Genomic DNA, 16,781 nt, shown 5'->3' with positions numbered 1-16,781 from the left:
ATAATGCGAACAGCTGTGGCCCCAACAATGAGCCCTGCGGGACACCGTTTGTCACCGGCTGCCATTCCGTAAAAGAACCTCTTATCCCAACTCTGCCTTCTGTCAGACAGCCAATCCTCAATCCATACCAGTAGCTCACCTCGAACACCATGGGCCCTCGCCTTGCTCAGCAGTCTCCCATGTGGCACCTTATCAAAGGCCTTTTGGAAGTCTAGGTAGACCACATCCACTGGGTTTCCCTGGTCTAACCTACTTGTCACCTCTTCAAAGAATTCCAACAGGTTTGTCAGGCATGACCCGGAAGAGGAGGTCAGACACGGAAGAGGAGATTTTTAAAGACACCAATACCCTGGCTTCAATGGTGGGAGTGGAGATTGGGGTGGGGAACAGTGGATCATTATGGTCAGCATGGCAATGTGGTAGGCCAGGGGTTGAATTGGAAATTAGGGGATATTAGCCTTTAAACCTGAATGTGAACAGCACAAAAGCTGAGGGGATTGCCATATCCTGGAAGATGCTATGATGTCCAAATTCTTGATAACTCACAAGTTCCTGTCTCATTCCAAGGGTTGAATACCACATGTGCATGGCTGCTGGGAGACAAGGGATAGCCTCTCCAAACCTGGTTGCTGGCTCTTTTATGGAGCTCACTGACTGAGGTAGAGTCCAAAGATGTACAGGTTGAGTGAATTGGCCATGTTAAATTGCTCATAGTGTTCAGGGATGTGTAGGTTAGATGTATTAGTCAGGGGACATGTAGAATAATAGGATCAGTGATTGGGTCTGGGTAGGATACTCTTTGGAGGGTTGGTGTGGACTTGTTGGGCAAAAATGGCCTGTTTCCACACTGTAGGGATTCTATGATTCTATAAATACAGACACAATGCAGCACAGTTTTCACCAGGGCCTTTGTGGAAAAGACAAGAGGGCTCCTGAAGATGACAGCCAGATGTTTGGATTGCTCTGATAGGGCTTTGCAGTATGTTCTAGACAAGGTACAATCCTGACATGCTGTGCCCCTACACAACTGGAGCAGACAAAAAGAGAGAGAGAGAAAGAGAGAGAGCATACCATGGATGCTGAGGAGCAGGGAGAGTGGCAGCAGTTTTTTTTAGAGAATGACAATGAGGACATTGAACATGGTACCTCTCTGAATAGAATGAAAAGATGATGACAGAAAAGAAGGCATTGAATGAGATGAAAGTAACTGAAAGGAATGTTAGCAACCATAATGGAGCAGGAGATGTGGGGCATGGATAGGATAAATAGACAAAGTCTTTTCCCTGGGGTCAGGGAGTCCAGAACTAGAGGGCATAGGTATAGGGTGAGAAGGGAAAGATATAAAAGAGACCTAAGGGGCAACGTTTTCACACAGAGGGTGGTACATTTATGGCATGAGCTGCCAGAGGAAGTGGTGGAGGCTGGTCCAATTGCAACATTTAAGAGGCATTTGGATGGGTATATGAATAGGAAGTGTTTGGAGGGATATGGGCTGGGTGCTGGCAGGTGGGGTTGGGATATCTGGTCGGCATGGACGGGTTTGACCAAAGGGTCTGTTTCCATGCTGTACATCTCTATGACTCTATGGGCTGAGGCACCCCAAGTGAGTGAGTAAATAAGAACTAGGATCAGACAGTATGACGGCAAAAATGAGTACTGCAGATGCTGGAGATTAGGGTCAACAGTGTGGTGCTGGAAAAGCACAGCAGGTCAGGCAGCATTCGAGGAGCAGGAAAATTGACATTTCGGGCAAAAGCCCTTTATCATGAATTTGGCACTGAGGAAGGAGATGTGGTTGTAATAGCGAGTCTGTTTAAGAATGTGGCTGCAGAGCTTCAGGGCAGAGGAGATGACCTAAAGGTTGCAGTGACAGAAAGACTCACTGAGATCCTTGGAGAGGATCTTCAGGATAGGCATCCTTAGACGAGGATTCGCAGTGGGGTTAAAATCAACTAGGCAAAAGCGAATGCTGCAGATGCTGGAGATTAGAGTCAAGTGTGGTGCTGGAAAAGCACAGCAGGTCAGGGAGCATCCAAGGAGCAGGAAAATTGACATATTGGACAAAAGCTCTCTGATGAAGGGCTTTTGCGCAAACATTGATTTTCCTACAGACAGTATGATGTGCAGTGGGCAGGAATCATAGAGTCATAGAGATGTACAGCATGGAAAAAGACCCTTCGATTCAACCCGTCCATGCCGACCAGATATCCCAACTCAATCTAGTCCCACCTGCCAGCACCCGGCCCATATTCCTCCAAACCCTTCCTATTCATATACCCATCCAAATGCTTCTTAAATGTTGCAATTGGACCAGCCTCCACCACTTCCTCTGGCAGCTCATTCCATTCACGTACCACTCTCTGTGTGAAAAGTTTTCCACTTAGGTCTCTTTTATATCTTTCCATTCTCACCCTAAACCTATGCTCTCTAGTTCTGGACTCCCCAACCGCAGGGAAAAGACTTTATCTATTTATCCTGACCATGCCCCTCATAATTTTGTAAACCTCTATAAGGTCACCCCTCAGCCTCTGACGCTCCAGGGAAAGAATTGCATGCAATATTCCAACCAATGTCCTGCACAGCCGCAACATGACCTCCCAACTCATGTACTCAATACTTTGACCAATAAAGGAAAGCATACCAAACACCTTCTTCACTATCCTATCTACCTACAACTCCACTTTCAAGGAGCAATGAACCTGCATTCCAAGGTCTCTTTGTTCAGCAACACTCCCTAGGACCTTACCATGAAGTGTATAAGTCCTGCTGAGATTTGCTTTCCCAAAATGCAGCACCTCACGTTTATCTGAATTAAACTCCATCTGCCACTTCTCAGCCCATTGGCCCATTTGGTCAAGATCCCATTGTAATCTGAGGTAACCCTCTTCGCTGTCCACTACACCTCCAATTTTGGTGTCATCTACAAATTTACTAACTGTACCTTTTGTGCTCACATCCAAATCATTTATGTAAATGACAAAAAGTAGAGGAACCAGCACCAATCCTTGTGGCACTCCACTGGCCACAGGCCCCCAGTCTGAAAAACAACCCTCCACCACCACCCTTTGTCTTCTACCTTTGAACCAGTTCTGTATCCAGATGGCTAGTTCTCCCTGTACTCTGTGAGATCTAACCTTGCTAATCAGTCTCCCATGGGGAACCTTGTCGAACACCTTACTGAAGTCCATATAGATCACATCTACCGCTCTGCCTTCATCAATCCTCTTTGTTACTTCTTCAAAAAACTCAATCAAATTTGTGAGACATGATTTCCCATGCACAAAACCATGTTGACTATCCCTAATCAGTCCTTGCCTTTCCAAATACATGTGCTTTCTGTCCCTCAGGATTCCCTTCAACAACTTGCCCACCACCGAGGTAAGGTTCACTGGTCTATAGTTCCCTGGCTTGTCTTTACCACCTTTCTTAAACAGTGGCACCACGTTTGACAAACTCCAGTCTTCCGGCACCTCACCTGTGACGATTGATGATACAAATATCTCAGCAAGAGGCTATGTTTGTAGATTTTGGGTGAGCTGAGTGAGAGCTGTTAAGTGGAGAAACTGCATGTAATAGTGAGATTGGTAGATCGTGAGCCTTGGAGGGAGGTGGGTGCAGTTGTGATGATACTGAGGGTAAGGTATCAGAGAGACAATGGTGGCACTATCCTTGTAGCTCAGAAAAGATCACTGACCTTCTTGCAGCTCTGCTGGTCATAACATTTTGTCTACGAAATAGCTCTTCCCAGGGCTGCAATCTCATGCCAGGCTGGCAAAGTCTGATGCGAATGGACTCCTCCTCCTGCACACCATTCACCATGACCTCCAGATTTCTTTCTGCAAAGCTGGGTGCTAACATTCCTTTCTGGGACATCTCGTGACAAAAATGCTGAAGCAGCAGGGTATGAAGGACGGTGTCTGGCTTGCAACATTTGAATTGATGTGCAGCTGGGGTTTATATGTTCCAAGGGCAGGAATAGAGTCCTGGCACCAGTGAGCACTTCCATTTCTGCTACCACATGATTGTGCAAGAAGGGCACCATGGAGCCCACACCCATCATAAATAAGATGAGCAGCAGAAGACTGCATGAGAATAGTGTCGATGAGCCATGAGGGAGACTCTACATGAGACTGCCCCAAAATAACCCGTAGCCAAAAAATGGGAAAACTCAGCCCATTGTGACTAATTCTCAGCACTCTGTCTTAGGAAGGAATGTGAAGACTGCACCAAGAAAGTGCAGAAAAGATTTACACAAATGATCCCAGGCATGAGGCACTCCAGTTACGTGGATAGATTGAGGAAACTGGCATCATACACCTCAAAGAGAAGATAAACAAGGGTTTTGATGTTAGTTTTCAAAATCACAGGGGCTCCAAAGACGATTTGAGGAAAAAATGATATTTTGTGCAGAAAGTAGTTAAGATCTGAACTGCACTGCCTCAGGGTGTGAGGCAGCTACCAAAAGGAAATCAGATAACCATACAAAAAGATAAACATGGTGGCCAGGCCATGGGAAAGGGCTAGGAGTGGGACAAATTGAGTTGCTCCTGCAGAGAGCCAGTACAGATACAACAGGCTGAATGCATTCCTTTTGTGCTGCATGCATTCTATGATTCAATGTTAACACCAACAGAGTTCATCACCCAGAAAATAGTGCTGCAGTTTAAAAGAAACACTTAATATAAGTAACTGATGGCTTGAAAATCTTGTAACACTCTGTGGTGCAAAGTAAGTGTCTGCTGACACCTGGCTAATTAAAACAGGGTCCATGTAGACCCTTATCAAGACTCATAATCAAAAGGAGACATGAAAACATCTCACTGAAGTCCATTGCGCATACTCCACAGTGTCAGCACACACAGCCTAGCATCTTTCGCTTTTGTAGATGTTAAACAACACACTGCAACGTAACCATTTGCATAAACATTCTGTTCAATATTATGTTTACTGAGGTAATTAGTAAATCTTGTGTTTACATATAATATAGTATATGTGACATTAGGCTGATTTGCATCACCAATTTAATAGAAAAGTTATTACTATAACATATCATGCCATTTCTATCATTTTGAAACTTCATAATATTTTCAAATTATTTGGAATATATGTGGTTTAAAATTGAAAATACTCCAACAAAAGCATTAATATACCTTTTATTTAAAAAGTATAGTTCAACTAACTGGTAGTAAATTAAATTTCAGAGTTGCAACATCTTATGAAAGGTTTTCTCACCTTCATTAAATCCTGTCTATCTTTCATTCGAGTCCAAATGACTAAGACGATATAAACTCCAAAAACAGCAGCCAATAATGAGACTACTACAGAGTTATCTTTGATTTGAGAGAACAACTTGACAGTTTCCATGACATCCACTGTATTTGGCAAGACCAATAAAGAGGTAGCAAACAAACTGAAATGGTTGCAAAGACACTGGGTTTTGTTTAGATTTGATTTTGGACCCACCTAAATGATAAAGATAGAACAAATGTGAATCATTCTTTCCCTGCAAGAAAAGCAAACTCTAAAGTCAAAATATGGAGAACTTTCTGGACGAGACTTCTGAGCGTGAACTGAAGACTTGCAGTAATTACAAATTCAACAATAATCCACAATAGGTCAACACTGTTTTAATTATGAAAATATAAATTTGTCCTAATTTACAGTGTTTCATGTCTGAATTTCTCCAGAACATAAATTGTGATGAATCCCAAGAAATAATGAAGGACAATACAGTATTCATCACTGAGCAGTATTTCAATGTTGGCTAGCATATTTTTAGATCTCCTCTTGGGCAGGAAAACATCTCTGAACAGATTAAAAGGTTGGAAAGGATATTCTGAGCTGGAGGAAGAAGGTACGATTATAGATAAAGGAGACGGAAATGCACACCTGAGGAGAATAGTTACAAGTGATTTGTGACAGAGTGAGTGAACAATTTTGCAGGGGCCAGTTCAATAGCCCTTTGAAATATAAAATGGGTTTGCAAGGTGCAATTGACCTACACACGAGATTTTCAAAGCAGTTAACACACCAATTTATGCGGTTTGCTCATTGACAGAAAGGCTGCACAACAGTGTTGACTGTGCTGGGAGTGGCTGCAGAACACAACAGAGTACACTGTGGCTGAAGCAGACGCTGGATTTCATCTCACAATTGAGACGCAGCAAAGACACAGATTCAGAAAGCATGCGACTGAGGGAGCTCAAAGATATTCTGCGAATACCACAATGCACTAACGCCTTTGCAAATATTTTATCAAGTGAAACTCAAACCAGAGGTGTGCGAGGTTCTCCAGATGTCATTTTGGACTTTTAAAGACACTTCTAATGTCCAAAACACAGGTGTAATGCTTCCAAATTTTAAGCCAAGCAAATTGATGGCATTTGGACTCAGAACCTGGGCTGATTCTGGAAGACATGGTATATGGTTTCAAAAGTAGACACTGTTGACAAGGCAGCAAGTAACCCAATTTCAGAAATAGTTTCCAGAATGCATGATTGCAGCAGATTACCAGGAATAACAGATGCAGGAAGAATATATGACCATTTAATGTCACCTAGCTTGGCACTGGAGCTGTGGTGGTGAAGATTCAGGTTGAAGCATTCTGAAGGAATTATAATTTGATGAAAATGGACAGCAGCTTGGAGAACTTTACAGAAGGTAAATGTTGTGGTTGTAAAGTTGCAAATTCACCATTTTTCCACCCACATGATAATTATCTGTGGAGCTCTCTCAATTGTAGTCAGATAGACAGATAGGTTTCTTTATTTTTAATTTAAAATTATATTGTCAAATGATCTCTAGTAGAATGTAATTGACACTTTGTTCATTCAGTGAGAGCTGAATAACCAAGTCATTGAGTAGGAATGTTTGCATTTGACCTTTTGTTAAGATACCTGTTTTATTCCTCTATATTCCTGGCTGTTTTGCAGAGAGCTACTGGGAACTAAGTACACATTTGTTTTACTTGGTGAGTATACTTTCGTTTTCTCATGTGCTACAAGCTATCTATAAGCACCTGTGTCTAAATGAATACACCATTCACACTTCCGAGCTTGACTAGACTAAATCTCATTGGATTTGGTCTCCAGTGAAAGCACAATAGGAATCCTCAGGTGCTTGCATTTTGCCTGCAACCTAATGTAGTGCTACATGTGATATGACATTCTGACAAGATTTGCAAAACAAAAATAATTCTGCTCTAGAGTTAGTCAGTTCCACAACACCTTATAGAGTTAGATTCAATGCAGCTTATTTCACTCAGTGCAATTTTGTTTTCTATTCTCAGCAACGATTTGTTTCCTTTATTGTAGGGCAGCTGCTGGTGGACAGTGGCTGAAACACTATGAAGATGCAATCAGAAAGAATGATAATATATAATTTTACTAAATTAATGCTGCATGGAGATCTGTAATAGTAAACTACTTGGAATAAGCCATGCTTTTGACAGTCACAATCTGTTGCTCAGAACAGAACAGACTGTTGTCAATTTTATAGTGTTGAAGTTTCCTTCACCTTACCTTACATCCATGGGTTGACCATCGATGCTGCATTTCATCCCAGTATAAGCATTTAGTACTGATGGTACTTATCGTGAAAGTTATGTTGGCCTCTGGAACAGTTGACTGTTGGAGAGGCTTGACTGCTAAATAATAAGTACCGTTCCTGCCCATTAACATTTCAGGTGTTATAACACAACTGTAGGCTTCAACTAGAAAGATAAAATAATGAAAAATGTGTGATTTCTAATCATTAGGTAAGATTCCAAAATTAAAAACAAACTACTTAAAGAAATATGGTCATGTACATAAAGACAGCACTGAATCCAAGAGTACAACCGCTGAAAGTAGAGCCATAGAAAGAGGCTATTTATCCAATGGTCCCTGTTCAGGCTCTTTGGGACAGAATCAGCTTCCATCATCCTTTCAAAGTAGACAGGCAGGAGGCTGGAAGAACACAGCAAGCCAGGCAGCATCAGGAGGTGCAGAAGTCAATATTTTGGGTCTAACCCTTCTTCAGGCCTGGGAGTTGGTGTGGGGGGAGCTGCAAATAAAGAGGATGGCGGGGGTAGAGTGATGAGGTGGGGATAGGTGAAAACAGGTAGAGGGTTCGACCTGGTTGGTCAACGGGAGGAATGAATCCGGTTGGTGTCAGGGAGCAGTGGAAAGGATGGGGAAGGGCTGGGAAGGGAGTCAGGAGATGGGAAGGGAGGTTATTTGAAATTGGAGAACTCAATGTTGAGTCCTCCGGGCTGTAGACTGCATAGATGGAAGATGAGGTGTTGTTCCTGCAATTTGTGGTTTGGCACATGGGTGGCAATGGAGGAGGCCAAGGATGGTCATGTTGGGAAAGGGAATGGGAAGGGAAGTTGAATTGGGCAGTGATTGGGAGGTCCAGTCGTCCCCTGTGGGCCCAGTTATGATGCTCAGTCAACCATTCCCTACGTTTATGTTTGGTCTCCCTGATGTAGAAAAGACCACATCAGGAGCAACTAGTTTGGAAGAGAGGCAGTTGAACCTCTGTCTCACCTGGAAGGACTGTTTGGGGCCTTGGATGGAGGTGAGGGAGGTGGTGTGCAGGCAGGTTTTGCATCTGTTGTGGTTGCAGAGGAAGGTACCTGGGGGTTCGGGTGGGGATGTTGGTGGGGAGAGTGGTGCAAACCAAGGACTGTCGAAGGGAACCGATTTGTCTCCACCAACCTTTCAGGCAATGCATTCTTGAACACAAGAACCGACTATATTATTAAATTATTCACCCTATCTCCTGGGTTGTTTCAGGCTGTAATTATCTTCAGGCTGTAAAATCTAGACTTCTGGTTTAAAATCATCATACCAGCGGAAAGAGGTTCCTTGTTTCATGCATGGGACATGAGCTGTGCCAATATTGCCCATCCATAGTTGCCCCTGTGAAGATGGTAGTGAATTGCCTCTTGAACTGCTGCAGTTCATCTGATGTACATATACCTCAATGCCTTTAGGGGGGGAGTTCCAGGAGTTTAAGGTAGTAACACTGAAGGAATGGCAATATATTTCCAATTCAGGATGTTCAGTGGCTTGGACAGGAGCCTGCAGGTGGTAGTGTTCCCACATATCTGCTACCCGCAATCTTATAGATGGTCATGGGTTTGGAAGGTGCTGTAGATCTTGTAGATAGTACTCATTGCTGCTATTGAGCATCAGTAATGGTGAGACTGAATGCTTGTGCATTTGGTGCCAATCAAGTGAGCTGTTTTGTCCTGGATGGTGTCACGCTTCTTAAGTGTTGTCTAGAGCTGCACCCATCCAGGAAAGTGGGGAGGAGTCCATCACACTCCTGACTTGTGCCTTGTAGATGATGGACAAGCTCAGGGAAGTCTGGAGGGGAGTTATCCATTGAAGGATTCTTGTTATAGAGTCATAGAGTCATAGAGATGTACAGCATAGAAACAGACCCTTCGGTCCAACCCGTCCATGCCAACCAGATATCCCAACCCAATCTAGTTCCATCTACCAGCACCCGGCCCATATCCCTCCAAACCCTTCCTATTCATATACCCATCCAAATGCCTCTTAAATGTTGCAATTGGACCAGCCTCCACCACATCCTCTGGCAGCTCATTCCATACACGTACCACCGTCTACGTGAAAATGTTGCCCCTTAGGTCTCTTTTATATCCTTCCCCTCTCACCCTAAACCTATGCCCTCTCATTCTGGACTCCCCGAGCCCAGAAAAAAGACGTTGTCTATTTAACGTATCCATGCCCTTCATAATTTTGTAAACCTTGATAAGGTCACCCCTCACCCTCCGACGCTCCAGGGAAAACAGCCCCAGCCTGTTCAGCCTCTCCCTGTAGCTCAGATCCTCCAACCGTGGCAACATCCTTGTAAATCTTTTCTGAACCCTTTCAAGTTTCACAACATCATTCCGATAGGAAGGAGACCAGAATTGCATGCAATATTCCAACAGTGGCCTAACCAATGTCCTGTACAGCCGCAACATGACCTCCCAATTCCTGTACTCAACACTCTGACCAATAAAAGAAAGCATACCAAATGCCTCTTCACTATCCTATCTACCTGCGACTCCACTTTCAAGGAGCTATGAACCTGTACTCCAAGGTCTCTTTGTTCAGCAACACTCCGCAGGACCTTACTATTCCGAGTATAAGTCCTGCTAAGATTTGCTTTCCCAAAATGCAGCACCTCGCATTTATCTGAATTAAACTCCATCTGCCACTTCTCAGCCCATTGGCCCATCTGGTCCAGATCCTGTTGCAATCTGAGGTAACCCTCTTCGCGTCCACTACACCTCCAATTTTGGTGTCATCTGCAAACTTACTAACTGTACCTCTTATGCTCGCATCCAAATCATTTATGTAAATGACAAAAAGTAGAGGGCTCAGCACCGATCCTTGTGGCACTCCACTGGTCACAGGCCTCCAGTCTGAAAACCAACCCTCCACCACCACCCTCTATCTTCTACCTTTGAGCCAGTTCTGTATCCAAATGGCTAGTTCTCCCTGTATTCCATGAGATCTAACCTTGCTAATCGGTCTCCCATTGGGAACCTTGTTGAACGCCTTACTGATGTCCATATAGATCACATTTACCGCTCTGCCCTCATCAATCATCTTTGTTACTTCTTCAAAAAACTCAATCAAGTTTGTGAGACATGATTTCCCACGAACAAAGCCATATTGACTATCCTGTATCAGTCCTTGCCTTTCCAAATACATGTACATCCTGTCCCTCACGATTCCCTCTAACAACCTGCCCACCACCGAGGTCAGGCTCACCAGTCTATAGTTCCCTGGCTTGTCTTTACCGCCCTTCTTAAACAGTGGCACCACGTTTGCCAACCTCCAGTCTTCTGGCACCTCACCTGTGACTATCGATGATGCAAATATCTCAGCAAGAGGCCCAGCAATCACTTCTCTAGCTTCCCACAGAGTTCTTGGGTACACCTGATCTGGTCCTGGGGATTTATCCACCTTTAACCATTTCAAGACATCCAGCACTTTCTCCTCTGTAATCTGGACATTTTACAAGATGTCGCCATCTATTTCCCTACAGTCTATATCTTCCATATACTTTTCCACAGTAAATACTGATCCAAAATATTCATTCAGTATCTCCCCCATTTTCTGTGGCTCCACACAAAGGCAGCCTTGCTGATCTTTGAGAGGCCCTGTTCTCTCCCTAGTTACCCTTTTGTCCTTAATACATTTGTAAAAGCCCTTTGGATTCTCCTTAATTCTATTTGTCAAAGCTATCTCATGTCCCCATTTCGCCCTCCTGATTTACCTCTTAAGTACACTCCTACTTTCTTTATACTCTTCCAAGGATTCACTCGATCTATCCTGTCTATACCTTACATATGCTTCCTTCTTTTTCTTAACCAAACCCTAAATTTCTTTAGTTATCCAGCATTCCTTATACCTACCAGTCTTCCCTTTCACCCTGACAGGAATATACTTTCTCTGGATTCTTGTTATCTCACTTCTGAAGGCTTTCTATTTTCCAACTGTCCCTTTACCTGTGAACATCTGCCTCCAATCAGCTTTCAAAAGTTCTTGCCTAATACCATCAAAATTGGCCTTTCTCCAATTTAGAACTTCAATTTTTAGATCTGGTCTATCCTTTCCATTACTATTTAAAACGAATAAAATTATGGTCACTGGCCCCAAAGTGCTCCCCCACTGACACCTCAGTCCCCTGCCCTGCCTTATTTCCCATGAGTAGGTCATGTTTTGCACTTTCTCTAGTAGGTACGACCACATACTGAATCAGAAAATTGTCTTGTACACACTTAAGAAATTCCTCTCCATCTAAACCTTTAACACTATGGCAGTCCCAGTCGATGTTTGGAAAGTTAAAATCCCCTACGATAACCACCCTATTATTCTTACAGATAGCGGAGATCTCTTAAATGTTTGTTTCTCAATTTCCCTCTGACTATTGGGGTTCTAGAATGCAATAGTATGACACTCTCCTCATTCCTGATGAAGGGCTCTGGCCCGAAACGTCGAATTTCCTGTTCCTTGGATGCTGCCTAACCTGCTGTGCTTTAACCAGCAACACATTTTCAGTTCTAGAATGCAATCCCAATAAGGTGATCATCCCTTTCTTATTTCTCAATTCACGCAAATAACTTCCCTGGATGTATTTCCAGGAATATCCTCCCTCAGTACAGCTGTAATGCTATCCCTTATCAAAAATGCCACTCCCCCTCTTCCCTTGCCTCCCTTTCTATCCTTCCTGTAGCATTTGTATCCTGAAACATTAAGCTGCCAGTCCTGCCCATCCCTGAGCCATGTTTCTGTAATTGCTATGATATCCCAGTCCCATGCTCCTAACCATGCCCTGAGTTCATCTGCCTTCCCTGTTAGGCCTCTTGCATTGAAATAAATGCAGTTTAATTTATTGGTCCTACCTTGTCCCTGCTTGCCCTGACTGTTTGACTCACTTCTGCTCTCAGCTGTACCTGTCTCACATCGATCTCTTTCCTCACTATCTCCCGGTGTCCCATCCCTCAACCTTACTAGTTTAAATCCTCCCAAGCAGTTCTAGCAAATTTCCCTGCCAGTATGTTAGTCCCCTTCCAATTTAGGTGCAATCCGTCCTTCTTGTACAGGTACTTCTAACCCAAAAGTGATTCCAATGATCCAAAAATGGGAATCCTTCTCCCATACATCAGCTCGTCAGCCATACATTCATCTGCTCTATCCTCCTATCCCTGCCCTCACTAGCTCGTAGCACTGGGAGTAATCCAGATATTACTACCCTTGAGGACCTCCTTTTTAAATTTCTGCCTAACTTTCTGTAATCTTCCTTCAGAGTCTCAACCTTTTCCCTTCCAATGTCGTTGGTTCCAATGTGGACAATGACCTCCTGCTGGCCCCTCTACCCCATGAAAACATTCTGCATCCTCTCTGAGACATTCTTGATCCTGGCCCCAGGGAAACAACACACCATTCTGTTTTTTCTCTGCTGGCCACAGAAACGTCTGTCTGTACCTCTGACTACGGAATCCCCTAACACAATTGATCTCTTGGAAGCTGATTTACCCCTCGTTGCATTACAGCCACTCTCAATACCAGGAACTTGGCTGTTCATGCTATATTCTCCTGAGAATCCATCATCCCCTACATTTTCCAAAACAGCATACCTGTTTGAAATGGGTATATCCACAAAAGACACCTGCACCAGCTGTCTACCTCTCTTACCCTTTCTGGAGTTAACCCATCTATGTAACTGTATGTGAGACCCCCTCCCCCCCCTCCAATTACTGCCATCCATCACATACTGTTGCTATTGCAAATTCCTCATCGTTTCTATCTGTCTCTCCAACCGATCCACTCGATCTGATAAGATTCACATCCAACAGCATTTATGGCAGATATAATCCGCAGTAACCCTTAAACTCTCTTTAAACTCCCACATCTATAGAGAATGTAGAGTGCTACGACCAATGGGGGTATCTTCTGTCAGTACTATTTATCATTTACTACATTATGAAGTATCGGGAGATATGGACAATCTGCTTAAAGCATGGGATCAGGATTTGGGACTAGAAATCTCTATAGAAACATGGAATGACATTTGGGAAAACGCCAGAAGAATCACCATCTGCAACAGAACTCAGGCTATCCAACTGAAGATACTTCGTAGGGCCCATATAGCACCGGATCGATTGGCAAAATTTAAGGCAGGAGCATCTCCAGTGTGTCCCAAATGTAAAATAGAGGTGGGCACTCTTGTACTTGCCTATGGACCTGTCATAAGATCCATAGATACTGGACTAAAGTAGCAAGTACCCTGACAGAAATTTTAGGAACGGAAATTAAAGTGGACTCTGTATCTCTCCTTTTGGGCTTTTCGAACTTACCCTCCCTGGATATGCACGGGAAGAGATTATTTTCTATTCTCTCTTTCTGTGCAAGGAAAAATATTTTGGTGAACTGGGTGGCTGAGGGCTCCCCTGGACTTTCAAATTGGCACAGATTAATGATGGAATGTATTCCCCTTGACTTCCTTACAAATATGGTGCACCAAAAGACTGCATTATTTCATAAAATATGGCAGCCCTTCTTGAATTATATAAATACAGATATTTCAGCCATCCTAACAAGGGCTTTTATTTAATTGAGATTGCGAACCTGGCTGCTCCGGGGCCCCTTGGGAGAGGAAGCCCGCACGAATACGGGTTTTGTTACATTTGATGTTAACACATTCCGAGCATGTATCTCACTACCCAATTTCTGTTATCCGTTTTTTTTTTCTTTCTCTTAGTTGAATAATGTAAGAGACTTAATTATACACTCTGGTTAGTTGTAGGTTAGATTAGTAGTTAGGTGAGTTTTTTTTCTCAGTATTTTTCTTTTGTTAAATTTTGGTTATTATTTATTTAAGATTTAACTGTATATCAATGTTCGTACTTGAGATTTTTGTTTATTTTTGTAAACTTGTAAAAATGTTGAATTTCCAATAAAAATATCTATATAAAAAAACCCACATCTGACAAGAAGCCAGCAAAGGCCATTTTTGCTTCTTCACAATCTACAGACCCAGAAAATAACACCGTCTTATTCCTTTACAAACACTGCTCCAGGTTAAATTAATAGCTATGGCCTATATTTTAAGTTTAATCAAGAGACTTATCTCCAAAAACATATAATCAAGAAAGAATCCACTATACTCACTACTGCAGCCTTTTTTTGGACAGACTTAAAACAACAATTAACTTATCTGATTCTGTGCTGTGAACTTCGCCCAACAGTTCCTCCAAGATTAGTCGTGAACTTCACTGTTTGATCATTTTCCCAGATGCACTCCAATGTCCAACGATACACAAATTTAAACAGCAAAGGCAGTAACTGTTCAGGTTCTCTCTTTCTCTCTCTCTCTATCTCTCTCTCTCTCTCTCTCCTGCACTGTCCTCACCATGCGCTTCCTTTGTCTGCTCTTCTCCCTTTTAAACTGCTGTTGTTTTGACTTTTTTTTCCCCAAAGTTCCAAAACAATGCAACAGCATATAAAACAGTAATTGCTGCTCCTGGAACTCGAGGAAATCACCTCCAGCACCTAAAATACCTCAAAAAAGGTCTTGTAGCCATTGTGTTTATGTGTGATTCCTGATGAAGGGCTTATGCTCGAAACGTCGAATTCTCTATTCCTGAGATGCTGCCTGGCCTGCTGTGCTTTGACCAGCAACACATTTGCAGCTGTGATCTCCAGCATCTGCAGACCTCATTTTTTACTTGTGTTTATGTGTGAGTCCAGTTCAGTTTCTGGTCAATGATAACCCCAAGGATGTTAATAGTGGGACATTCAGTGAGGTGATGCCATTGAATGCCAAGAGGCAATGGTTAGATTCTCTCTTTTTGGAAATGGTCATTACCAGGCATTTTTGTGATACAAATGTTAATTGCCACTTTTGTCAGCACAAACAAAAGAAGATAAACCAACAAGTTTGGAGCACCTCTCCAGTGGAATGTGCATTGTTTAGCTAGGATAGCCAGATCATTTGATACCTCCTCAGTTGACCCTGCCTTTTAGCAAGTCATCTCAGGCCCAGGTAAAAAGAAGAAACAAAAGAAATAGGAGCATGATTTGGCCAGTCAGCCCCTCAAGCCTGCCCCCATCATTCTATAAGATCATGACTGATCTGTGTAATTCTCAATTCCTTCTTCCTGTCAGCTTCTTATAGCCATCATTTCCCTGATATTTCAAAATTTATCGACTTCCTCTTTCAATACTTTCAGTGATCTAGCTTCCACAGCTGTCAGGGGACAGCACTCCAGACATAAAAGGTTCCATGCTCAAAGTTACAGGCCACCAGCAAACACTTGGTGGTAATGGTGTAAGTGCTAGAACTTCTTTATTAATGAAAGAAAAGGGTTAGTGTTTCCTTTAAGCACACAAAAGGAAAATCATATATCTCACATATATTTTGCCAAGACTTATCGCTCATTGAGGTTGAAAATGGGAAGCTTCTGCAAACAAGTGAAGAAAACTAGAGCAAGACTCAAAGATCTGATAACATGATAAGACTTTATCTTGAGCAAATCTGCACTATACACTCCAATACCATTATACAGAGAGAGCAACTTAGTCTTACTTTAACCCCATCTCCTCCTCAATGAGTACAGAGAGGCTGCTTTTTCCCATTTCACGTCCCCATGCTCCTTGGACAGAATCTTGGTGTTGTTTGGGGTCTCAGAGCAGAGTTAGCAAGAGACCCATGCTGCCTCTTTGCAGATAGGCCACTGAACCACAAATTAATCAGACAGTGATGAAGCCAGAGGCAGGCAATTAGGGGCCAGCAGCTCATGCTCTTAGTAACACACTGAGGATGGTGTGACTAATGCCAGAAGGACATCCCTTGAAGTCTCATGAGCACAGAGAACAAAGGCAGCAGCTAAATAATGTTGGGAGGGGCACTCAGCTTTGCAGAGTTGAGGTCATGGAGGAGAGAAGTGGCACGGGATTCAGAAACACAGGCAGGGGAGTGCAACTCCTGATGTGGAGTCCTTTCATCAAGAACTGAGTGTCATTGATCAAAGGAACTTCACTTCCACCTACACCCAAGATGAGGGTTAGTCCACACTGTATTACCCATCCTACACCACCATATGGTGACAGGCAGCAGTCATTAATTGGCCACTGAAAGGCCTCACTTGGTAGCAGAGTGGGAAAGTCAACCATGCCCTTCCTGTCTCAAAACTAATTCTGGCAGAGATGAGAAGGTGTGAGGTTCAGAGACATCACCGTCCTGTTTAATTAAATGCTCTTTCTACCTCC

General features: G+C 43.1%; 1 protein-coding gene across 1 annotated transcript in view; it reads right to left on the bottom strand.

Annotated features, from left to right (window-relative positions):
* The window catches only part of LOC132824062 (polycystin-1-like protein 2), a 111,479-nt gene that overhangs the window by 68,304 nt on the left and 26,394 nt on the right, over nucleotides 1-16,781 (bottom strand). The window contains 2 exon segments of the mRNA XM_060838330.1: nucleotides 5,233-5,463; nucleotides 7,521-7,711. Of these exon segments, the coding sequence (XP_060694313.1) occupies nucleotides 5,233-5,463; nucleotides 7,521-7,711 (422 nt within the window).

The sequence above is a fragment of the Hemiscyllium ocellatum genome, chromosome 17 (genome assembly GCF_020745735.1).
Source record: "Hemiscyllium ocellatum isolate sHemOce1 chromosome 17, sHemOce1.pat.X.cur, whole genome shotgun sequence".
Classification (NCBI taxonomy): domain Eukaryota; kingdom Metazoa; phylum Chordata; class Chondrichthyes; order Orectolobiformes; family Hemiscylliidae; genus Hemiscyllium; species Hemiscyllium ocellatum.
Note: the sequence above shows the minus strand (reverse complement) of the source record. Positions and strands in the feature narration are given on the sequence as shown.